The 26,120-nt window shown below is 42.8% G+C and overlaps 1 protein-coding gene across 2 annotated transcripts in view; it reads left to right on the forward strand.

Moving 5' to 3' along the window:
- The window catches only part of LOC133571999 (filamin-C-like), a 129,870-nt gene that overhangs the window by 90,926 nt on the left and 12,824 nt on the right, over positions 1–26,120 (forward strand). For both annotated transcript variants that reach the window (XM_061924580.1, XM_061924581.2), the window contains 14 exons: positions 201–224; positions 309–550; positions 619–718; positions 4,987–5,127; positions 7,392–7,520; positions 7,934–8,107; positions 8,175–8,339; positions 8,414–8,617; positions 12,232–12,384; positions 12,472–12,594; positions 16,023–16,271; positions 16,360–16,629; positions 16,702–16,839; positions 19,779–19,894. In XM_061924580.1, the coding sequence (XP_061780564.1) occupies positions 201–224; positions 309–550; positions 619–718; positions 4,987–5,127; positions 7,392–7,520; positions 7,934–8,107; positions 8,175–8,339; positions 8,414–8,617; positions 12,232–12,384; positions 12,472–12,594; positions 16,023–16,271; positions 16,360–16,629; positions 16,702–16,839; positions 19,779–19,894 (2,228 nt within the window). The remainder of the gene's footprint in view (positions 1–200; positions 225–308; positions 551–618; positions 719–4,986; positions 5,128–7,391; positions 7,521–7,933; positions 8,108–8,174; positions 8,340–8,413; positions 8,618–12,231; positions 12,385–12,471; positions 12,595–16,022; positions 16,272–16,359; positions 16,630–16,701; positions 16,840–19,778; positions 19,895–26,120) is intronic.

Genomic DNA, 26,120 nt, shown 5'->3' on the forward strand with positions numbered 1-26,120 from the left:
ATAAAATAGCTTCGAGGTGGGTAAGCTCAACCAAACGTATCCCTTACATTAGGCGCACCGGGTTATAAGGCGCACTGTCGAAGGATTCTAAGTGCGCCTTATAGTCGGGAAAATACCGTACCCTGGTGGAATACAATCAGCACTATTTCACATGCTTTGCAGTTTTACTGCAGTAACTACCATGACTTTTTCCTTTGCAGTGTCAATAGGAGGACACGGCGTGTGTAAGTGACCCCTTTTTTTTTAAACTGGAAAATCGTCTTCTCCCCCCCGCACGCGCTCACACCTTTTTTTTTGTTCTACAACAGCGGGCCTTCAGAAACTGCAGACCTCGGAGGACACGGTAATCACCGTGGACGCCAAGGCCGCCGGCAAGGGCAAGGTCACCTGCAAGGTCCTGACCCCGCAAGGGATGGAGCTGGACATGGACGTGGTGGAGAACCGCGACGGGACCTTCGACATTTACTACACGGCCCCCGAGCCTGGGAAATACGTCATCACCATTCGCTTCGGAGGGCAGAACATCCCTAAGAGCCCCTTCCACGTGGTGGTAGGGTGCAGGAATCACGGAAAATGTTCCGTTAGCAACTGAGATTATGACACGACTTTCTCCGACAGGCCTCAAATGAGCCCGTGGCCCCGCGGGACACCGTGGATCCTCTCTTCAGGCCCGTCAGCTTCCTCGTGCCCTTCACGCCACAACAAGGAGAGATATCAGGTGCGACTAACGCCACATACACTGCAAAAACTGAAATCTAAGTAAGATGAAATATCTCAAATAAGGGTGATATTTGCTTATTTTCTGTCTGATAAGATCATTCTTCTCACTAAGCAGATTTTATGTTAGAGTGTTTTACTTGTTTTGCTCCTAAATGATCTCAGTAAGATATTACAGCTTGTTGCTGAGATTTGATGACCTATATTGAGTAAAACATGCTTGCAACTAGAATATCAAGTGTTGCAAAGCTTTGTCATCAACACTCACAAGTATAAAACTACTTTTTTAAAGTAATCATTTCTTACTTCAAGCATGAAAAAAAAATCATGATTTTGACACAATTGTGTCTCATAATTAAAACAGATGACAGCCAAATGGACTTTGCTGTTTTATTTTCAATGAAACAAGAGAAAATACTATGGCGTCACATTAGTGCCAAAAATCCGAGCGCATAAAAACTGTTATCACGCGCTGATTCTCCACTTCGTGCGCGCGTGCGACACCCTTTTGCGCGCGCGTGGTGCCTTTTTGCGCGCTCTCTGTGTACTCCTGGCATCTCTCCTCGCGCTGTCATGTTTCTTTTTGGCACTTTGGGGGCGGGTATGCTTAGACGGCCCCTTCTTTCTGATTGGTCAGGCGAAAAATGCTGAAAAATGCTCAGAGCCAATCAGAAGTATAGCAGGGCGGGTCATCGTCAATATGTATCAAGATTTACGGAGGAAGAAGTGGATAAAAAAATGTCGCGCGCTGATGAAGGTTATTTCATACCACATAAACACAATCAGAGGTGGGTAGTAACGCGCTACATTTACTCCGTTACATCTACTTGAGTAACTTTTGGGTTAAATTGTACTTCTAAGAGTAGTTTTATTGCAACATACTTTTACTTTTACTTGAGTATATTTATAGAGAAGAAACGCTACTTTTACTCCGCTACTTTTATCTACATTCAGCCCGCTACTCGCTACTATTTTTTATCGATCTGTTAATGCACGCTTTGTTTGTTTTGGTCTGTCAGACAGACCTTCATAGTGCCTGCGTTTCAACAAATACAGTCACTGGTGACGTTCACTCCGTTCCACCAATCAGATGCAGTCACTGGTGACGTTGGACCAATCAAACAGAGCCAGGTGGTCACATGACCTGACTTAAACAAGTTGAAAAACTTATTGGGGTGTTACCATTTAGTGGTCAATTGTACGGAATATATACTGTACTGTGCAATCTACTAATAAAAGTTTCAATCAATCAATCAAAAGTGTGAAGGAAAAAAGACCCTTTTATTTCAACCGTAAATCCCGTCAAAAGCCTAAAGACTGACTGCACAGTTCCTGTCTTCACAATAAAAGTGCCGCTCCATCGCGCCTGCGCTTTCAAAACAAGAGTCTCCGAAAGCCAGCGCAAACAAGCTAGCAAGCTACGGAGTTTGCCGCCAATGTATTTCTTGTAAAGTGTATAAAAACGAATATGGAAGCTGGACAAATAAGATGCCAAAAATCAACCACTTTCATGTGGTATTAGACAGAAAGGAGGAACTTTTTTCTCCTCCATTTGAAAACGTGGACGCTATCAGCACTACTGTCTGATTACAATCAATGCAAGTCATCAGAATCAGGTAATACACCAACTTATATTCTTGTCTTCATGAAAGAAAGGAATCTATATGTGTTAAACCCATCCATCCATCCATTTTCTACCGCTTATTCCCTTTGGGGTCGCGGGGGGCGCTGGAGCCTATCTCAGCTACAATCGGGCGGGAAGCGGGGTACACCCTGGACAAGTCGCCACCTCATCGCAGGGCCAACACAGATAGACATGCATGTATATTCATTAAAACACCTTTAACATGTAAACAAAAACGGCAAAATAAATAAATATAAATTATATACTGTATATATATATATATATATATATATATATATATATATATATATATATGTATATATATATATATATATATATATATATATATATATATATATATAAATAAATGTGTGTGTGTATATATATATATATATATATATATATATATATATATATATATATATATATATATATATATGATATGTGTGTGTATGTTACTCATCAGTTACTCAGTACTTGAGTAGTTTTTTCACAACATACTTTTTACTTTTACTCAAGTAAATATTTGGGTGACTACTCCTTACTTTTACTTGAGTAATAAATCTCTAAAGTAACAGTACTCTTACTTGAGTACTATTTCTGGCTACTCTACCCACCTCTGAACACAATACAGGGTAATACAAAATGTGACCCAAATAAATAATAAGACAACAAACACCATAATCACATCTTTCAGCCAGAACTGGTCCACCAGCAATAACATCCAACCATAACATTATTTTATTGAACATTTGTTTTCTAATTTATGGAATTTCTTTTGATTCAGCCATAAAATTAATGAAATAATCTTTGAATTTTTTTTTTTTAAAGGTTAAAAATAGCTTTTAATAATGTATTCTGAAACAGTTTAAAATAATCAGAGAACTGACTAACACTGACCCTACACAACTATGTTGCACAATTAAGTCTTTTTTTTTTTTAAAGCGAAAGAGGTAATTTCAACAGGTACAGCATCCTATGTCATATCTACATGTAATAAGATTTGTAACAAGGCAAACCGTTTGTAAATTGGTCGAAAATCGAGCAAGTTATGGTAATGTAATTAGTACATGTACCATTGACATCAATGTAATGATTGAGGCTAGATGTCCGAGGTAAGATGGCTACAACGAAGTGGAGAATCAGCGCGCGATAACAGTTTTTATGCGTTCGGATTTTTGGCACTAATGTGACGCCATAAAATACGTACTCATATAGTAGTACAGTTGGCACAGTACAGAAAACTGACAGTTAATATTTAAACATTTAACATGTGACATTTCTAACAATTTTGAACAGAAATAGTTCATGTGCATTCAGATGAATTCTTCAAAATTACAATTAAAAAATGTTTTGCCGGGGGCCGGGCTGTATATATGCGCACTAATTGACTGAAAGAGCACGCACTTGGCGCGATGATGTCATGTTATCGATGGAAAAATGCATTTTCAGACCGTATGATTTGCCTGAGCGGCTAGGACAGGGGTCGGCAACTCAAAATGTTGAAAGAGCCATATTGGACCAAAAATACAAAAACAAATCTGTCTGGAGCCGCAACAAATTAAAAGCCATATTACATACAGATAGTGTGTCATGAGATATAAATTGAATTGAGATGACTTAAAGGAAACTAAATGACCTCAAATATAGCTACAAATGAGGCATAATGATGCAATATGTACATATAGCTAGCCTAAATAGCATGTTAGCATCGATTAGCTTGCAGTCATGCAGTGACCAAATATGTCTGATTAGCACTCCACACAAGTCAATAACATCAACAAAACTCACCTTTGTGCATTCATGCACAACGTTAAAAGTTTGGTGGCCAAAATGAGACAGAAAAAGAAGTGGCATAAAACACGTCCTCGAAAGTCGGAGAAAGTTATACATGTAAACAAACTACGGTGAGTTCAAGGACTGCCAAAATTAGTAGGACAAAACGGCGCTCGCCAAATACTTGAGTCAGTGAAGCATGTTTAATATAAACAGTGTGCTTTATAACAATTGGGGAGGTTTGTGTCATGTTTGTCCTCCTACAGAAACCATATTAAAACAAAAAATATATTTTTTCCCCTCATCTTTTTCCATTTTTCATACATTTTTGAAAAAGCTCCAGAGAGCCACTAGGGCGGCGCTAAAGAGCCGCATGCGGCTCTAGAGCCGCGGGTTGCCGACCCCTGGCCTAGGAGACCCAGAGAGTAACAAGCGGTTGCTTTGTTGCCTTTCCATTAAGAACAATAAACTAGTTTTGAGTATAAGTTTGCTGGTTTCAAGAAATGTAATGCCGAGCACTTATCATTATGTCAAGATAATGGCACTAGCATTTACTTCATTTAAGAATATTTTTCAACATATTGAGCAAAAAGGTCTCATATATTTTTTTTTTCTACCAAGAAAAGTGCACTTATTAGTGAGAATATACTTACAGTATTTTAAGGTATTTTTTGGCTAATTGTACTTGTTTTGGAAAGTCTTGACAAGCCAAATTTTCTTGTTCTATTGGCAGATAATTTTGCTTAGTTCAAGTAAAACACCCCTTATTTTTGTATTTTTTTTCATTGTTTTTGTACACTGACTTTTTGCAGTGTACAAAAAGTAAACCTCACGCTACGTACTCACCAAACTGCCTGTTTTTTTTTTAGGTGAGGTGCGGATGCCCTCGGGCAAGACTGCCCGTCCGCACATCACCGACAATAAAGACGGCACCATCACCATCAAATACCAGCCCACGGAGAGAGGACTGCATGAGATGGACATCAAATATGAAGGCAACCACATTCCAGGTCAGAAAAAGCCGTAAAGATGGGAAATGGGATTACCTACGGTCGTGGTCAAAAGTTTACTACATACACTCCAACCTCAGAGGATAAAGCTACGAACAATGGGAGACCGGGCTTTCTGCTCCGCCGCTCCCAGTTTGTGGAACGCTCTCCCTGACCACCCGAGGGTACCACAGACTGTGGATGCTTTTAAAAAAGGCTTAAAAGCGCTTCTTTTTAAAAAAGCCTTTTTTTAGATATATGCATACTAGTTATAGCTATTTGGCTATTCTAGTTTTTATTTTTATTTATTTCTTTATTATCTTTTTATTTTTATTTTACTTTGGGATTGTTTACTCAATATAAAGTGCTTTTTTTTTTTTTTTACAAATAAAATCTATTATTATTATTATTATTATTATTACTTGTAAATAACATAATGTCATGGCTGTCTTGAGTTTCCATTCATTTCTACAACTCTTATTTTTTTGTGATAGAGTGATTGGAGCACATACTTGCTGGTCACAAAAAAATATTCATGAAGTTTGGTTCTTTTATGAATTTATTATGGGTCTACTGAAAATGTGCTGGGTCAAAAGTATACATACAGCAATGTTAATATTTGCTTACACGTCCCTTGGCAAGTTTCACTGCAATAAGGCGCTTTTGGTAGCCATCCACAAGCTTCTGCTCGAATATTTGACCACTCCTCTTGACAAAATTGGTGCAGTTTGGTTTTCTGACATGGACTTGTTTCTTCAGCATTGTCCACACGTTTAAGTCAGGACTTTGGGAAGGCCATTCTAAAACCTTCATTCTAGCCTGATTTAGCCATTCCTTTACCACTTTTGACGTGTGTTTGGGGTCATTGTCCTGTTGGAACACCCAACTGCGCCCAAGACCCAACCTCCGGGCTGATGATTTTAGCTTGTCCTGAAGAATTTGGAGGTAATCCTCCTTTTTCACTACCTGTAAAGCACCAGTTCCATTGGCAGCAAAACAAGCCCAGAGCATAATACTACCACCATGCTTGACGGTGGGCATGGTGTTCCTGGAATTAAAGGCCTCACCTTTTCTCCTCCAAACATATTGCTGGGTATTGTGGCCAAACAGCTCCATTTTTGTTTCATCTGACCACAGAACTTTCCTCCAGAAGGTCTTATCTTTGTCCGGGTGATCAGAAGCAAACTTTAGACGAGCCTTAAGGTGTGGCTTCTGGAGCAAGGGCTTCCTTCTTGCATGGTAGCCTCTCAGTCCATGGCGATGCAAAACATGCACTGACACCTGTGTTCCAGCAGCTTCCAATTCATTGCAGACCTGCTTTTTGGTGGTTCTCGGTTGACTTTTCATCATCCTGACCAATTTTCTCTCAGCAGCAGATGATGACTTGCATTTTCTTCCTGATCGTGGCAGTGACAAAACTGTGCCATGCACTTTATACTTACAAACAATTGTTTGCACAGTTGCTCTTGGGACCTTAAGCTGCTTTGAAATGACAATCAAACACTTTTATGTTAAAATACTGAACAGATGTTTATTGAGATAAGGTCAACATCTGTTCAGTATTTTAACATAAAAGTGTTTGATTGTGAGGCATTAAAAGCCACAAAATGCAACGGGTCCATCAGACCCACAAACGCTGGCTGAGTAACAACAATATGAACGTTACACAAGAGTGGACAATGCTGAAGAAACAAGTCCATGTCAGAAAAGCAACACATTTAGCTGAACTGCAGAAATTTTGTGGTCAAAAATTCAAGCAGAAGCTTGTGGATGGCTGCCAAAAGTGCCTTATTGCAGTGAAACTTGCCAAGGGACATGTAAGCAAATATTAACATTGCTGTATGTATACTTTTGACCCAGCACATTTTCAGTAGACCCATAATAAATTCATAAAAGAACCAAGTGTATGTCAACTTTTGACCACAACTGTACACCAGGTTATGTTATCCTCAGATATTCTGGTTTAAGTTACTTCTAAAGTCTGATTTTATGTTCAGCAATCTGCATGAAATCTCGGGGGATTTCAAAGGAAATGTAACAATGACAACTTGTTTAATTAGCATGAAATAAAACAAGCGTTACCCGAGTCATAGCATTGTGTTACCTCGCACTTTGTTTATGCATTAACTCGTGTTTAACGCGGCGTCAAACAATTTCACGCCTTGGTCCACATAATTACTTGAGACGTTCATAAACAATAATGAACTTATTGCCCGTCACCAAATGCTAATTAGAACACATTCGTTATAAACTGCTTCACTTTTGTTTGTTTTTTTGGCTGACAGGAAGCCCGCTGCAGTTCTTTGTGGACGCGGTCAACAGTGGAGTGGTGTCGGCCTACGGTCCAGGTCTGAGTTACGGGATGGTCAACAAAGCGGCCACCTTTACTGTGATCACCAAGAATGCAGGAGAAGGTACGAACAAATTGGCAATTTAAAGGGGAAGTGCACTTTTTTGCGGGGGGAATTTTGCCTATCGTTCACAAAGACATGACAGATGATTTTTTTTTTTTAATGCATTCTGAATATGTGAATGTGATATTGTTACATTGTTTAATGCATCACAACAAATTTAGGCATAATAATGTGTTAATTTTACGACTGTATATATCGGTATCGGTTGATATCGGAATCGGTAATTAAGTGTTGGACAATATCGGAATATCGGCAAAAAAGCCATTATCGGACATCTCTATTTAGAAGGCATTTTCATAATGATTGTGAACTACAGGAAAAATCCCCCCCCCCAAAAAGTGCAGTTCTCCTTCAAAGTAACACACAGAGAGAGAGAAGCTGCATGTGAGAAATGGCTTATTTTCCTCTGTCAGGCGGTCTGTCGCTAGCAGTGGAGGGTCCCTCCAAGGCAGAGATCACCTGTAAGGACAACAAGGACGGCACCTGCACCGTGTCCTACATGCCCACGGCGCCCGGAGACTACAACATCATTGTCAAGTTTGACAACAAGCACATTCCCGGCAGCCCGTTCACTGCCAAGATCACCGGTGAGGGAAATGGATTATTTCTGCCGGCTGGCAAACATCTGAACACGACGTCTTCCGCCTTGTCTAGGGGACGACACCATTACCAGGACGTCGCAGCTGAACGTGGGCACTTCCGCCGACGTGTCGCTCAAGATCGCCGAAACGGACCTGAGCTCTCTCAGTGCGAGTATCCGGGCGCCGTCGGGCAACGAGGAACCCTGCCTGCTCAAAAGGCTGCCCAACAGACATCTTGGTGGGAAAGCATTAGAACTAACAACCTCAATACGTGCTTCTGTGTGACTTCTCTTCCCTTTTTTCCCCTGGCAGGTATCTCCTTCACCCCGAAGGAAGTTGGCGAGCATGAAGTGAGCGTGAGGAAGAACGGCGTGCACGTGGCCAACAGCCCTTTCAAGATCATGGTCGGCCAGTCGGAGATCGGCGAGGCCAGCCGGGTCAAGGCTTTCGGCAAAGGCCTGGTGGAGGCGCACACCTTCGAGATGGCCGAGTTCTTTGTGGACACAAGGAACGCAGGCAAGTAGGAGAAGAGTCCGGAGTCTCAGGGCGTTCAATCCATCGCAACTGGACTGCTTGGTTGGTCTTGGAAGACGTTCGTGCTCATAGACTTAGATTGGTCAGATCTAGTCTTACACTTAGATTGGTCAGATCTAGTCATAGACTTAGATTGGTTACATCTAGTCTTAGACTTAGACTGGTCAGATCTAGTCTTAGACTTAGATTGGTCACATCTAGTATTACACTTAGATTGGTCAGATGTAGTCTTAGACGTAGACTGGTCAGATCTAGTCTTATACTTAGATTGGTCACATCTAGTCTTAGACTGGCCAGATCTAGTCTTACACTTAGATTGTTCAGATCTAGTCTTAAATTGGTCAGATCTAGTCTTAGACTTAGATTGGTCACATCTAGTCTTATACTTAGATTGGTCACATCTAGTATTACACTTAGATTGGTCAGATCTAGTCTTGGATTTAGACTGGTCAGATCTAGTCTTATACTTAGATTGGTCACATCTAGTCTTAGACTGGGCAGATCTAGTCTTAGACTTAGATTGGTCACATCTAGTCTTACACTTAGATTGTTCAGATCTAGTCTTAAATTGGTCAGATCTAGTCTTAGACTTAGATTGGTTACATCTAGTCTTACACTTAGACTAATCAGAGCTAGTCTTACACTTAGATTGGTCACATCTAGTTTTACACTTAGATTGGTCAGATCTAGTCTTACACTTAGATTGGTCACATCTAGTCTTAGACTTTGACTGGTCAGATCTAGTCTTAGACTTAGACTGGTCAGATCTAGTATTACACTTAGATTGGTCAGATGTAGTCTTAGACTTAGATTGGTCACATCTAGTATTACACTTAGATTGGTCAGATGTAGTCTTAGACTTAGATTGGTCAGATCTAGTCTTAGATTTAGACTGGTCAGATCTAGTCTTATACTTAGATTGGTCACATCTAGTCTTAGACTGGGCAGATCTAGTCTTAGACTTAGATTGGTCACATCTAGTCTTACACTTAGATTGTTCAGATCTAGTCTTAAATTGGTCAGATCTAGTCTTAGACTTAGATTGGTCAGATCTAGTCTTACACTTAGACTAATCAGACCTAGTCTTACACTTAGATTGGTCACATCTAGTTTTACACTTAGATTGGTCAGATCTAGTCTTACACTTAGATTGGTCACATCTAGTCTTAGACTTAGACTGGTCAGATCTAGTCTTACACTTAGACTGGTCAGAGCTAGTCTTACACTTAGATTGGTCAGATCTAGTCTTAGACTTAGACTGGTCAGATCTAGTCTTAGACTTAGATTGGTCAGATCTAGTCTTAGATTTAGACTGGTCAGATCTAGTCTTAGCCTTAGATTGGTCAGATCTAGTCTTACACTTAGACTGGCCAGATCTAGTCTTACACTTAGATTGGTCAGATCTAGTCTTAGACTTAGACTGGTCAGATTTAATCTTAGACTTGGACTGGTCAGATCTAATCTTAAATTTAGATTGGTCAGATCTAGTCTTAGACTTAGACTGGTCAGATCTAATCTTAGACTTGGACTGGTCAGATCTAATCTTAAACTTAGATTGGTCAGATCTAGTCATAGACTTGGTTTGGTGACATTTAGTCTTAGACTTGGACTGGTCAGATCTAGTCTTAGACTTTGACTGGTCAGATCTAGTCTTAGAATTAGACTGGTCAGATCTAGTCTTAGACTTACATTGGTCAGATCTAGTCTTAGACTTAGATTGGTCAGATCTAGTCTTAGCCTTAGAATGGTCAGATCTAGTCTTACACTTAGACTGGCCAGATCTAGTCTTACACTTAGATTGGTCAGATCTTATCTTAGACTTGGACTGGTCAGATTTAGTCTTAGACTTAGATTGGTCAGATCCAGTCATAGACTTGGTTTGGTTACATTTAGTCTAAGACTTAGACTGGGCACATCTAGTCTTACACTGAGATTGGCCAGATGTAGTCTTATACTTAGATTGGTCAGATCTAGTCTTAGACTGGGCAAATCTAGTCTTAGACTTAGATTGGTCACATCTAGTTTTACACTTAGATTGGTCAGATCTAGTCTTAGACTTAGACTGGTCAGATCTAGTCTTAGACTTAGATTGGTCAGATCTAGTCTTAGACTGGACTGGTCAGATCTAGTCTTAGACTTAAATTGGCCACATCTAGTCTTATACTTAGATTGGTCACATCTAGTCTTACACTTAAAATTGGTCAGATGTAGTCTTAGACTTAGATTGGCCAGATCTAGTCTTAGACTTAGATTGGTCACATCTAGTTTTACACTTAGATTGGTCAGATCTAGTCTTAGACTGGGCAAATCTAGTCTTAGACTTAGATTGGTCACATCTAGTTTTACACTTAGATTGGTCAGATCTAGTCTTCGATCGGTCAGATATAGTCTTAGACTTAGACTGGTCAGATCTAATCTTACACTGAGATTGGTCAGATATAGTCTTAGACTTAGATTGGTCAGATCTAGTCTTATAATTAGACTGGTCAGATCTAGTCTTAGACTTAAATTGGCCACATCTAGTCTTATACTTAGATTGGTCACATCTAGTCTTACACTTAAAATTGGTCAGATGTAGTCTTAGACTTAGATTGGCCAGATCTAGTCTTAGACTTAGATTGGTCACATCTAGTCCTACACTTAGATTGGTCACATCTAGTCTTAGACTGAGCAAATCTAGTCTTAGACTTTGATTGGTCACATCTAGTTTTACACTGAGATTGGTCAGATCTAGTCTTAGACTGGGCAAATCTAGTCTTGGACTTAGATTGGTCACATCTAGTTTTACACTTAGATTGGTCAGATCTAGTCTTAGACTGAGCAAATCTAGTCTTAGACTTAGATTGGTCACATCTAGTTTTACACTTCGATTGGTCACATCTAGTCTTAGACTTAGACTGGTCAGATCTAGTCTTAGAGTTAGACTGGTCAGATCTAGTCTTACACTTAGATTGGTCAGATCTAGTCTTAGACTTAGACTGGTCAGATCTAGTCTTAGACTTGGATTGGTCAGATCTAGTCTTAGACTTAGACTGGTCAGATCTAGTTTTCGCCTTAGATTGGTCAGATCTAGTCTTAGACTTAGATCGGTCAGATCTTGGTTGGTCTTGGAAGACGTTTCGTTCGTGCTCATAGACTTAGACTAGTCAGATCGAGTCTTAAACTGAGACAGGTCAGATCTAGTCATAGACTTATATTGGTCACATCTAGTCTTACACTTAGATCGGTCAGATCTAGTCTTAGACTTAAATTGGTCAGATCTAGTCTAGTTGGTGCCAAAACCCCAAATATTTATACTCCAAAAACCAGGAGGGTGTGCCTGGGCAAGGATGGTTTTGCCCCTATTGTAGTGAGATAGAAACAAAACAATCCTAACTGTCAAAGCCAAGGACAGTCGATGAAGTGTAATTTCCCCTCGTTAGCATTGAAGTATGGTAGAACCATCGCTGTGGGTCGACTTCTACTAGTCCAAAATAGTCAGAATTCCCTGCGTTAGCATTCCACTCAGTTGTAAAAAAAATGGCATTCTGGTCACCTTCTGTGAGAACCTTCATAGCCAAGAGTCGAGACCTTTATGAGTCTTTTTGTCCTTTTAGGTTATGGTGGACTCGCATTGTCCATCGAGGGTCCGAGCAAAGTGGACATCAACTGTGAAGACATGGAGGACGGGACGTGCAGGGTCACCTACTGTCCGACAGAGCCTGGAAATTACACCGTCAACATCAAGTTTGCAGAAAAGCACATCCCAGGTGCGGCGGGAATTTGGTGCTCGGCAACATTTCACTGAAAAAGAAGAGCAAACCCTTCTAAAACCTTGGTAAATAATGTCCTTCCAGGGAGTCCGTTCACAGTCAAGGTGACCGGCGAAGGAAGGATCAAGGAGAGCATAACCAGGAAGAGACAAGCGTCTTCTATCGCTTCAGTGGGAAGCACCTGTGGACTTAACCTCAAGATTCCAGGTCAGTACACTTTAAAGCTAAGATCCCGCCAAACAGTTCAGTTCGCCAAAGTAGGCTTTGGGACTATAACTACATCTGGAGGGTGGAGGATGGAGGTCATGTGGAAGAGAATTAAAATATTTTGATATATAAACCAGTGTTCTTAACTATAGAGCTCGGTTGGTAGATTGTCCGTGCCAGGAACTTGAGGGTTCCAGGTTCGATCATCCTAGGCAAGGCATACTTTGTCAACAGCCACACAGGTTACACTGACGGTGACCATATAAAACAACTTTAACACTCTTACTAATTATGCGCCACAATTTGAACCAAAACCAAACAAGAATGGCAAACGCATTTCGGGAGAACATCTGCACCTTAACACAACATAAACACAACAGAACAAACACCCAGAGTCCCATGCAGCCCTGACTCTTCCGGGCTACATTATACACCCCTGCTACCACCAAACCCCGCCCCCACCCCAACCCTGCTCCCTCGCACATCAACCCCCCCCCCCCCCCCCCCCTCTCTCTCTCTGTGCGTCGGTTGAGGTGGGCGGGGTTTGGTAGCGGGGGTGTATAATGTATCCCGGAAGAGTTAGGGCTGCATGGGATTCTGGGTATTTGTCCTGTTGTGTTTATGTTGTGTTACTGTGCAGATGTTCTCCCGAAATGTGTTTGTCATTCTTGTTTGGTGTGGGTTTCAACCTCCCGATATTCCCGGTAGACTCCCGAATTGCAGTGCCCCTTCCGAAAATCTCCCGGGGCAACCGTTCTCCCGAATGTCTCCCGATGTCCAACATTATTGGGGGGGGCGGCATTTCCTCCATATAAACAGCGTGCCGGCCCAGTCACATAATATATGCGGCTTCTACACACCCACAAGTGAATGCAAAGCATACTTGGTCAACAGCCATACAGGTCACACTGAGGGTGGCCGTATAAACAACTTTGACACTGTTACAAATATGCGCCACACTGTGAACCCACACCAAACACGAATGACAAACACATTTCGGGAGAACACCCGCACCGTAACACAACATAAACGCAACAGAACAAATACCCAGAAACCCTTGCAGCACTAACTCTTCCGGGACGCTACACTATTCACCCCCGCCGCTACCACCAAGTCGGGGGTCCACGTTAATCAATTCATGGTAAATTTACATTGTTTAATGCATCACAACAAAATTAGGCATAATAATGTGTTAATTCCACAACTATATATATCGGTATCAGTTGATATCGGAATCGGTAATTAAGAGTTGGACAATATCGGATATCGGAAACCCTCCACACCCCTGACTGCGCCTAGAAATTATGTCCATAAAGATAACGAACAGGACCGGTGACAAGTACATTACGAAACAGTGCACTGTTATGATTTAGTTAGTTCCCGTTTCTTTCACGATTTGACGGGAGTGATTGTTGGAGTGGCACCAAATCACTGCAGTACAATACCGAAAGGTCACCAATATTGTCTCTCGAACAATGTAATTCGATCTAGAGATGTCCGATAATGGCTTTTTTGCCGATATTCCGATATTGTCCAACTCTTAATTACCGATTCCGATATCAACCGATACCGATATATACAGTCGTGGAATTAACACATTATTATGCCTAATTTTGTTGTGATGCCCCGCTGGATGCATTAAACAATGTAACAAGGTTTTCCAAAATAAATCAACTCAAATTATGGAAAAAAAATGCCAACATGGCACGGAATCGGTAATTAAGAGTTGGACAATAAAAAAGCCATTATCGGACATCTCTACTAGAAATTCTGTCCATAAAGATAACGAACAGGACCGGTGACAAGTACATTACGAAACAGTGCACTGTTATGATTTAGTTAGTTACCGTTTCTTTCACGATTTGACGGGAGTGATTGTTGGAGTGGCACCAAATCACTGCAGTACAATACCGAGAGGTCACCAATATTGGCTCTCGGACAATGTAATTCTATCTAGAGATGTCCGATAATGGCCTTTTTACCGATATTCCGACATTGTCCAACTCTTAATTACCGGTTCCGATATCAACTGATACCGATATATACAGTCGTGGAACTAACACATTATTATGACTAATTTTGTTGTGATGCATTAAACAATGTAACAAGGTTTTCCAAAATAAATCAATTCAAGTTATGGAAAAAAAAATGCCTACATGGTACTGCCATATTTATTATTGAAGTCACAAAGTGCATTATTTTTTTTTTTAACATGCCTCAAAATAGCAGCTTGGAATTTGGGACATGCTCTCCCCGAGAGAGCATGAGGAGGTTGAGGTGGGCGGTATAACATACAAATTCCATTGTTTGTTATACTATTCTGACACCACCAGATGGCAGTATAAGTGTCCACATAAGGGCTATAAGACCCCAATTCAGCAGTGTACACAATTTTGGAAATAAGAGCTAAAAGTGGCTGTCCACGCATGTGGCCAACTAAGCCTTTAGAAGTTAAAGAGTTAAAGGGTGCAAGTCCGCCACAGTCACGGTTCGTTACATACCTCGGTTCCAATGTCACAATTTGGTGCAGGGGTTGTATATTGTAGCGTCCCGGAAGAGTTAGTGCTGCAAGGGATTCTGGGTATTTGTTCTGTTGTGTTACGGTGCGGATGTTCTCCCGAAATGTGTTTGTCATTCTTGTTTGGTGTGGGTTCACAGTAGAGATGTCCGATAATGGCTTTTTTTACCGATATCCGATATTGTCCAACTCTTAATTACAGATTCCGATATCAACCGATACCGATATATACAGTCGTGGAATTAACACATTATTATGCCTAATTTTGTTGTGATGCATTAAACAATGTAAATTTGCCATGAATTGATTAACGTGGACCCCCGACTTGGTGGTAGCGGCGGGTGGTGAATAGTGTAGCGTCCCGGAAGAGTTAGTGCTGCAAGGGGTTCTGGGTATTTGTTCTGTTGTGTTACGGTGCAGGTGTTCTCCCGAAATGTGTTTGTCATTCGTGTTTGGTGTGGGTTCACAGTGTGGCGCATATTTGTAACAGTGTTAAAATTATTTATACGGCCACCCTCAGTGTGACCTGTATGGCTGTTGACCAAGAATGCATTGCATTCACTTGTGTGTGTGAAAAACCGTCGATATTATGTGATTGCCCCCTATATTGTTGTCTGGGTGGAAATCCGGAGAAATTCGGGAGAATGGTTGCCCCGGGAGATTTTCGGGAGGGGCACTGAAATTCGGGAGTCTCACGGGAAAATGGGGAGGGTTGGCAACTGCTCCGTACTTCTCCCTATGTCCGTGACGTTTTAAAAAGTCATAAATTTTACTTTTTGAAACCGATACCAATAATTTTAAAGCATTTATCGGCCGATAATATCGGCAGTCCGATGTTATCGGACATCTCTAATTCTATCACGTCCAAGTTGAACTGAGGTGTATTCTGACATCCTTCTCCTTGTCGTAGGAAACTGGTTCCAGATGGTGTCCGCCCAGGAGAGACTAACGAGGACGTTCACCCGCAGCAGCCACACCTACACCCGCACCGAGCGCACGGAGATCAGCAAAACCCGCGGCGGTGAGACCAAACGGGAGGTCCGGGTGGAGGAGAGCACCCAGGTGGGCGGAGGAGGGAGCCCCTTCAGAGATGTGTTTGGAGACTTCCTGGGCCGAGAGAGCCTCAGCAGCTTCGCCGGCATCACCGCCAGACCTGAAGGTGAGACGCTCCGCCCTCCTCTTACATCTTCACGCATCTTTGAGCTATTTTCCTTATCTCACCCGCCGTGCTGTTTCCACCTCTCCAGCTGAGGGAGGCTCGCAGGCCATGACAGCCCAGGTGACCAGCCCCAGCGGGAAGATAACGGACGCTGACCTGGTGGACGGGGGAAACAGCACCTACAGCGTGCGCTTCATCCCCCAGGAAATGGGGGCGCACACTGTCAACGTCAAGTACAGGGGCCAGCATGTCCCCGGGAGCCCCTTCCAGTTTACCGTGGGGCCCATGGGGGAGGGAGGGCCGCACAAGGTCCGCGCCGGAGGCTCCGGGCTTGAGAGAGGCGTGGCTGGAGCACCTTGTAAGTCACAGTGTGGTGCCGTACGAGCGGGAAGAGTCGGAATTGACTGGGTTTCATTTCTTTCTATTCCAGCTGAATTTAGCATCTGGACCAGAGAGGCCGGTGCTGGAGGGCTTTCCATTGCCGTCGAGGGGCCGAGCAAGGCGGAGATATCCTTTGAGGACAGGAAAGACGGTTCCTGTGGTGTCTCCTACATTGTAAAAGAACCAGGTATATTGAATATTGACAACGTATGAACGTCACACCCCCTCTCCACCGACATGTTTTACAATCAAGCAAAACGCAACAAAAATGCAACAAACAGCGAAATATGAACGCGAAGGGTAAAAAAAACAACCCACCTACAATCTGATATATCTGATATATCACTAAGGTTTAGAACTTTGTTGTAAAATTCTCCTTCCACACTGCTTGGAGCCTCGTCTGAGCTGCTGTGACTTAGATTACCATAGTAACTGATTAGATTACCATAGTAACTAGTATATCATGCAAAAGCGCAGATTCCAACCATTGAAATACGTTGTGTAGTTCAAGACTTACGGTCATTTGAAAACATCATAATGGCAGCTACAGTTTCCATCTTAAAGATCTAAAAAAATTGGTAACACTTTAGTATGGGGAACATATTGTAAGTAACATAGACTTAATTTAGAGTTATTTGGTTATGGTTGGGGTTAGGGTTATGGTTAAGGTTTGGGTTGGGGTTAGGGTTATGGTTAGGGTTGGGGTTAGGGTTTCAGTTTGGGGTTAGGGTTAGGGTTAGGCGGGAGGGTCGGTGTGCACTGTCCGTCTATAACCCGTCAAGGTGGCGCCCAAGCCAGACACAGAACCCCCCGAAGGGTTAGGGTTAGGATTAGGGGTTAGGGTTAGAGGGTTAGGGTTGGGGTTGGGGTTAGGTTTGAGGTTGGGGTTAGGGTTAGAGTTAAAGTTGGGGTTTGGGTTTGGGTTAGGGATAGGGTTGGGGTTAGGGTTATGGTTAGGGTTAGGGTTAGGGGGGAGGGTCGGTGTGCACTGTCCGTCTATAACCCGTCAAGGTGACGCCCAAGCCAGACACAGCACCCCCCGAAGGGTTAGGGTTAGAGGGTTAGGGTTGGGGTTGGGGTTAGGTTTGAGGTTGGGGTTAGGGTTAGGGTTAAAGTTGGGGTTTGGGTTAGGGATAGGGTTGGGGTTAGGGTTAGAGTTAGGGTTAGGGTTAGGGTTAGGGTTAGGGTTGGGGTTAGGGTTAGGGTTAGGGGGGAGGGTCGGTGTGCACTGTCCGTCTATAACCCGTCAAGGTGACGCCCAAGCCAGACACAGAACCCCCCGAAGGGTTAGGGCTAGGATTAGGGTTAGGGTTAGAGGGTTAGGGTTAGGGTTAGGGGGGAGGGTCGGTGTGCTCTGTCCGTCTATAACCGGTCAAGGTGACGCCCAAGCCAGACACAGAACCCCCCGAAGGGTTAGGGTTAGAGGGTTAGGGTTGGGGTTGGGGTTAGGTTTGAGGTTGGGGTTAGGGTTAGGGTTAAAGTTGGGGTTAGGGATAGGGTTGGGGTTAGGGTTAGGGTTAGGGTTGGGATTAGGGTTAGGGTTAGGGGGGAGGGTCGGTGTGCACTGTCCGTCTATAACCCGTCAAGGTGACGCCCAAGCCAGACACAGAACCCCCCGAAGGGTTAGGGTTAGGATTAGGGGTTAGGGTTAGAGGGTTAGGGTTGGGGTTGGGGTTAGGTTTGAGGTTGGGGTTAGGGTTAGGGTTAAAGTTGGGGTTTGGGTTAGGGATAGGGTTGGGGTTAGGGTTAGGGTTAGGATTAGGGTTGGGGTTAGGGTTAGGGTTAGGGGGGAGAGTCGGTGTGCTCCGTCCATCTATAACCCGTCAAGGTGACGCCCAAGCCAGACACAGAACCCCCCGAAGGGTTAGGGTTAGAGGGTTAGGGTTGGGGTTGGGGTTAGGTTTGAGGTTGGGGTTAGGGTTAGGGTTAAAGTTGGGGTTTGGGTTAGGGATAGGGTTGGAGTTAGGGTTAGGGTTAGGGTTAGGGGGGAGGGTCGGTGTGCACTGTCCGTCTATAACCCGTCAAGGTGACGCCCAAGCCAGACACAGAACCCCCCGAAGGGTTAGGGTTAGGATTAGGGGTTAGGATTAGAGGGTTAGGGTTGGGGTTGGGGTTAGGTTTGAGGTTGGGGTTAGGGTTAGGGTTAAAGTTGGGGTTTGGGTTAGGGATAGGGATAGGGTTGGGGTTAGGGTTAGGGTTAGGGCTAGGGTTGAGGTTAGGGTTAGGGTTAGGGGGGAGGGTCGGTGTGCACTGTCCGTCTATAACCCGTCAAGGTGACGCCCAAGCCAGACACAGCACCCCCCGAAGGGTTAGGGTTAGAGGGTTAGGGTTGGGGTTGGGGTTAGGTTTGAGGTTGGGGTTAGGGTTAGGGTTAAAGTTGGGGTTTGGGTTTGGGTTTGGGTTAGGGTTAGGGTTAGGGTTAGGGTTGGGGTTAGGGTTAGGGTTAGGGTTGGGGTTAAGGATAGGGTTGGGGTTAGGGTTAGGGTTGGGGTTGGGGTTGGAGTTAGGTTTGGGGTTATGGTTAAGGTTAGGGTTAATGTTAGGGTTAGGGTTAGTTGTATAATAAGGCCATGCAGAATAAGGCATTAATAAGTACTTAATAATGACTAATTAAGAGCCAATATGTTACTAATTTGCATGTTGAATATGTTCCGCCTATAAAGTGTTACCAAAAAATTATTTGGGAATGTCCGGCGGTTCCAGATTGCGGGCCTTAATTTGCCCAGGACTGCTGTTAACGCATCACTGGCTAAGTGACTTAAAAAGTGCATGTGTCGGTGCAAGTGAGACAGAGCGAGCGGGTGCTGTTGATATGACCGATGACAAAGTTGCTTTTGGTCTGGTTTGTACGGCAGAGAAGGACCAGTTTTGCTAGATAGAAACTTTTTCACCAATGTTTTGGTCTTAAAGCGTCTCGACAGACGTTACAATACGTCGTCAGTTACTTTGAAAATTGTCATGCGCTTATTCTTGTATTTGATTTTGTGCGTGGCATGGATTTGCCGTGCACAGAGGACAGCCGACACCTTAGAGGGAACGTTGGTTCTGATCTAGATTTTGTCTATACTCTGCTCCAGTTTCGCCCTGCTAGTGAAAACTAATAAGCCATCTGTTCCCCCCCCCCAGGTGACTACGAGGTGTCAATTAAGTTCAACAACGAGCACATCCCCGACAGCCCCTTCATTGTTCCCATCGCGACGCTGTCAGACGAAGCCCGCAGGCTCACCTTCACAAGCCTGCAGGTGAGAACTTCCGCACGCCCACATGGAGAATTTGGATCTCTTGCCTTTAGAAAAAGTGTTTGACTGAGGCGTGTAACACGCTGCGTTTAGCCGCTTTCGCCCGGGAAGTGGTAATGGACCAGAGTCGCCAGTGGAATACGATGAAGCTGGCCAACGATGAAGGTCAGGATTAACTGTGCCTTGCTCATGTGGAGCAGCGCTGGCTGCTAGTCAATAGATACAAGGACAACAATAACACAGCCTTATTTGGATTATGGCGCTGGGGGAGCATTTCATTGCTAATCCAGTGTTCTAGATTAACTGGCCCAAGCTGTTTGTTTACATGCTTTTTTTTTTTTACAAACCCCGTTTCCATATGAGTTGGGAAATTGTGTTAGATGTAAATATAAACGGAATACAATGATTTGCAAATCCTTTTCAACCCATATTCAATTGAATGCACTACAAAGACAAGATGTTTTTTTTTTGCAAATAATAATTCATTTAGAATTTCATGGCTGCAACACGTGCCAAAGTAGTTGGGAAAGGGCATGTTCACCACTGTGTTACATGGCATTTCCTTTTAACAACACTCAATAAACGATTGGGAACTGAGGAGACACATTTTTTAAGCTTCTTAGGTGGAATTCTTTCCCATTCTTGCTTGATGTACAGCTTCAGTTGTTCAACAGTCCGGGGGGTCTCCGTTGTGCTATTTTATGCTTTATAAAGCGCCACACATTTTCAATGAGAGACAGGTCTGGACTACAGGCAGGCCAGTCTACACTCTTAGAAATAAAAGTGCTAAGTAGAACCATATAAGGTTCTTCGGCTCGTCCTCATAGGAGAACCCTTTTTGGCTCCAGGTAGAACCTTTTTATAAAGGTTCCACCTGGAACCCTTTCGGAGGGTTCTACCTAGAACTGTGTGTGTAAGGTTCCACCCAGAACCCCCCATGAGAGGTTCTACAAAGAACCCACGCAGGGAGTTCCACTAAGAACCCTTTCATGTTTCAAGGGTTTCATCTAGAACCCACGCAGGGAGTTCCACTAAGAACCCTTTCGTATTTCAAGGGTTTCATCTAGAACCCACACAGGGAGTTCCACTAAGAACCCTTTTGTATTTCCAGACTTTCAACTAGAACCCACGCAGGGAGTTCCACTAAGAACCCTTTTGTATTTCAAGGGTTTCATCTAGAACCCACACAGGGAGTTCCACTAAGAACCCTTTCGTATTTCAAGGGTTTCATCTAGAACCCACACAGGGAGTTCCACTAAGAACCCTTTCGTATTTCAAGGGTTTCATCTAGAACCCACACAGGGAGTTCCACCAAGAACCCTTTTGTATTTCAAGACTTTCAACTAGAACCCACGCAGGGAGTTCCACTAAGAACCCTTTCGTATTTCAAGGGTTTCATCTAGAACCCACACAGGGAGTTCCACTAAGAACCCTTTTGTATTTCAAGACTTTCAACTAGAACCCACGCAGGGAGTTCCACTAAGAACCCTTTTGTATTTCAAGGGTTTCATCTAGAACCCACACAGGGAGTTCCACTAAGAACCCTTTCGTTTGTCAAGGGTTTCCTCTAGAACCCATGCAGGGAGTTCCACTAAGAACCCTTTCAGGTTTCAAGGGTTTCATCTAGAACCCACACAGGGAGTTCCACAAAGAACTCTTTCATGTTTCAAGGGTTTCATCTAGACCTGACACAGGGGGTTCTAAAAACATCCCTTTTCAAAGGTTTTCACCGATAACCGTCTTGTCTTCTGAGGGTTCTATAAAGAACCATATTGTATTCTACAGATCATTTTAGTTCATATTATATTGTGGTCATTTATCATGTTGACATTGAACAAACATTCAAAACATTTTAATGAGAAAAACATTTATTTAAAGATAGGCACCATTATTGGCAAATGTTATCAGGAAGTATGTCCCTGGTGACACAGGATCTTACCCATGCTTTCAACAATCCCTGAAGAACTCTTTCTTCCAAAAACGGTTCTCTGGATCAAAATAGTTCTTACTGGAACCCTTAGTGTTAGTGAGAACCCTTTTAAAACCAATTATTCAGAAAAGGGGTTTTAAAGGGTTCTCTGGATCAAAATGGTTCTTACTGGAACCATTAGCGTTACCAAGAACCCTTGAAAAACCCTTTCTTCGGGAAAGGGTTTTTCAGAAGCAAATGGTTCCAGTTAGAACCTCAGCCCTTGTAGAAGAACCCTTTTAGAACCCTTATTTCTAAGAGTGTAGTACCCGCACTCTTTTGCTATGAAGCCACGTTGATGTAACACGTGGCTTGGCATCGTCTTGCTGAAATAAGCAGGGGCGTCCACGGTAAGGTTGCTTGGATGGCAACATATGTTGCTCTAAAACCTGTATGTACCTTTCAGCATTAATGGCGCCTTCACAGGTGTGAAGGCGCTCTTAATGAGAGCCTCAAGATGCTGTATCCATTCTCCAACTTCAAAAAGAAACTGAAAACTTACCTATTAACCACCTATATTTAATGCCTCATGTGGGGTAGACTACTGTTGGGTTTTGCATGGTTGAATGAATGTATGTATGTATGTGTATGCTTGCTTTAGTACTATTATCTTGTGTTAATCATATAGCGTTGTTTTTTGTTTTGTTTTTGTTTTTGTTTTTTGTTGTGCTTGCTACCATGTTTCATCATTCCATGTATATACTGTCCTCTGGACCCCCTGTCAAAAGCTTCTTCTAGCTTATTTGGGGGACCCTTTCACGTACCAACATCTTTAAATGATGATATTTCACTACTATTGTAATTGTTATATGGTATTGTGAATAAACTTGAAACTTAAACTTAAACTTAAACTTAAGTTACCCATGTCTTGGGCACTAATACACCCCCATACCATCGCACATGCTGGCTTTTCAACTTTGCGCCTATAACAATCCGGATGGTTCTTTTCCTCTTTGGTCCGGAGGACACGACGTCCACAGTTTCCAAAAACAATTTGAAATGTGGACTCGTCAGACCACAGAACACTTTTCCACTTTGCATCAGTCCATCTTAGATGAGCTCGGGCCCAGCGAAGCCGACTGCGTTTCTGGGTGTTGTTGATAAACGGTTTTCGCCTCGCATAGGAGAGTTTTAACTTGCACTTACAGATGTAGAGACCAACTGTAGTTATTGACAGTGGGTTTCTGAAGTGTTCCTGAGTCCATGTGGTGATATCCTTTACACACTGATGTCGCTCGTTGATGCAGTACAGCCTGAGGGATCGAAGGTCACGGGCTTAGCTGCTTACGTGCAGTGACTTCTCCAGATTCTCTGAACCCTTTGATGATATTACAGACCGTAGATGGTGAAATCCCTAAATTCTTTGCAATAGCTGGTTGAGAAAGGTTTTTCTTAAACTGTTCAACAATTTGCTCACGCATTTGTTGACAAAGTGGTGACCCTCGCCCCATCCTTGTTTGTGAATGACTGAGCATTTCATGGAATCTACTTTTATACCCAATCATGGCACCCACCTGTTCCCAATTTGCCTGCAAATTTTTTTATCAGTTTGAACATCCAATATGTTGTCTTTGTAGCATATTCAATTGAATATGGGTTGAAAATGATTTGCAAATCATTGTATTCCGTTTATATTTACATCTAACACAATTTCCCAACTCATATGGAAACGGGGTTTGTATTTATCTTTGCTATTTGGCTTATTGGACCCTAATTAGAATAAAAACCAAGAATCGTCTTTTTATATGATGTACTTAGTCCATAAGTACACAAACGTGTACTTCATGTTTAGTGACATGCTAATTCTTATTTTTACACTTTTTTTTTTTCCAAATTCCATTGTATGTTATACTCTTCTGACACCACCAGATGGCAGTATAAGTGTCCACATAAGGGCTATAAGACCCCAATTCAGTAGTGTACACAATTTTGGAAATAAGAGCTAAAAGTTGCTGTCCACGCATGTGGCCAACTAAGCCTTTTAGAGGTTAAAGAGTTAAAGGGTGCAAGTCCGCCACAGTCACGGTTCGTTACATACCTCGGTTCCAATGTCACAATTTGGTGCGGGGGTTGTATATTGTAGCGTCCCGGAAGAGTTAGTGCTGCAAGGGGTTCTGGGTATTTGTTCTGTTGTGTTACGGTGCGGATGTTCTCCCGAAATGTGTTTGTTATTCTTGTTTGGTGTGGGTTCACAGTGTGGCGCATATTTGTAACAGTGTTAAAGTTGTTTATACGGCCACCATCAGTGTGACCTGTATGGCTGTTGACCAAGTATGCTTTGCATTCGCTTGTGTGTGTGAAAAGCCGTAGATATTATGTGATTGGGCCGGCACGCAAAGGCAGTGCCTTTAAGGTTTATGGCGCTCTGTACTTCTCCCTACGTCCGTGTACACAGCGGCGTTTTAAAAAGTCATACATTTTACTTTTTGAAACCGATACCGATAATTTCCGATATTACATTTTAAAGCATTTATCGGCCGATAATATCGGCTGTCCGATCTCTAGTCTTAACATCACCAAATACCGCAAATTCAGTCGCCCATTTTAAATATTCCGCTCCGAATATTTTGACCATATTATCAGATCAGTCATACTGGAAATACGCCAAACTTGGAAGGAGATGTGGTGTTTATTATTCACAATCCGTATATGTAAGACAAGAACACATGCTTGGCTTTTTTATGCATTCTAAATGGTAAACCAATATCTAACAATGAATGCAACAGATGGAGGCTCCTCTCATTGTACTCTCTAAAAACATCCAGGAACTGCCAACAATACTCCATTTACATGTCATGACCTGAAAACCAACCAAATAGGTGTGATATTGTTATTATAAGCGCTGACGCAGGCGGACTATTTAAAGTTAAAAAAAGTACCACTGATAGTCGCACACACACACTAGGTGTGGTGAAGTTACCCTCTGCATTCGACCCATCCCCCTTTGTTCCACCCCCTGGGAGGTGAGGGGAGCAGTGAGCAGCAGCGCTGGCCGCGCTCGGGAATCATTTTTGGTGATTTAACCCACAATTCATTTTTTCCCAGCATGCATTGCAGGGGATTCAAAAAGGGTGTAATTTTGAATTAACTGTTTGCTTGGACATTTCTTTATAATACTAAAGTTTGTCTAATGCGTGACCATGTGTGTTAAGGCTGGACAGTTATGGGTAAAATAATGAACACGATTATTGTAATCACAATTAATTACACGATTATTCATACATTTTTGAAAAATTAATATTGTACCAACAAAAAATTACTTTAAATATATATATATATATATTATTTTTTTTTTACGGATATAAATTAGTAACAAATAATCCACAACAAGTAAAGTACTGCTCACTGCTAGGCAACAGACCAAACACCCCGTTTTAGAATGGTGGGTTGAATCACCAAATGGTTCCCCAGCGCGGAGCACACTGCTGCTCACTTCTCCCCCTCACCTCCCAGGGGGGAACATGGGGACGGGTCAAATGCAAAGGACACATTTTCACCACACCCAGTGTGTGGTTGACATTCGTTGGGACTTTAACTTTAACAAAGTAATCGTCGTTTGCTCCCACAAAGTCTGCTTGATTAGCATTGTTGTTGATGGGGAAGGGATCTGTGGTACCTCCTCTGGAGTCTTCCTTATTATCTCTCGAAATGGCTCGGGAATTAATGTGAGACTGATACTATTTTGACCATATTTAGGTTTCTATATGATAATAGCTTCAATAAGGAGGCAACTTGTTTTCCCCACTCTCCTGCGACTTGGAAGAGGGTTTTCGAGCTCCGGCTTTTCCTTGGCGCCATTGCTAGCTAAAGGCTGGACTGCAAAAAAACAAGACTTCACCTGTGCTACCTGCAATAATCAAAAACCCAACACAATGCGTGGAAGTCGCTTCCTAGCCTCTCCACTGTAGACACGGCACAAGAGCCAAGCGTGCAGGTTTAACAAAGTTTGAATGTTTTTAAACAGATTTTTCCAAAGTTTTTTCCCGATCCTCTCTCCTCCTCTGCTCCCGGCTGCTTACTGTTAAAGACAACAGATGATTAGATTAAAACGTACTACCTGTGAACTCGAATCACCTGCCGGCTGTGTCTCGCCGTCCCGCCCCTAGCTGATGGTGCTCCGCCCTCGACACCATTGCCAGAGGCGGTGACCTTTGCTCCTGCAGACGCGCTGACGCACTTCCCTCCACACTATGTTTATTAAAGTTGTAGTAGCAGTGTCCGTGTTAACATAGCAAATGTGTAAATAAAAAAAATATAGTG

This window comes from Nerophis lumbriciformis, linkage group LG29 (genome assembly GCF_033978685.3).
Source record: "Nerophis lumbriciformis linkage group LG29, RoL_Nlum_v2.1, whole genome shotgun sequence".
Taxonomy (NCBI): domain Eukaryota; kingdom Metazoa; phylum Chordata; class Actinopteri; order Syngnathiformes; family Syngnathidae; genus Nerophis; species Nerophis lumbriciformis.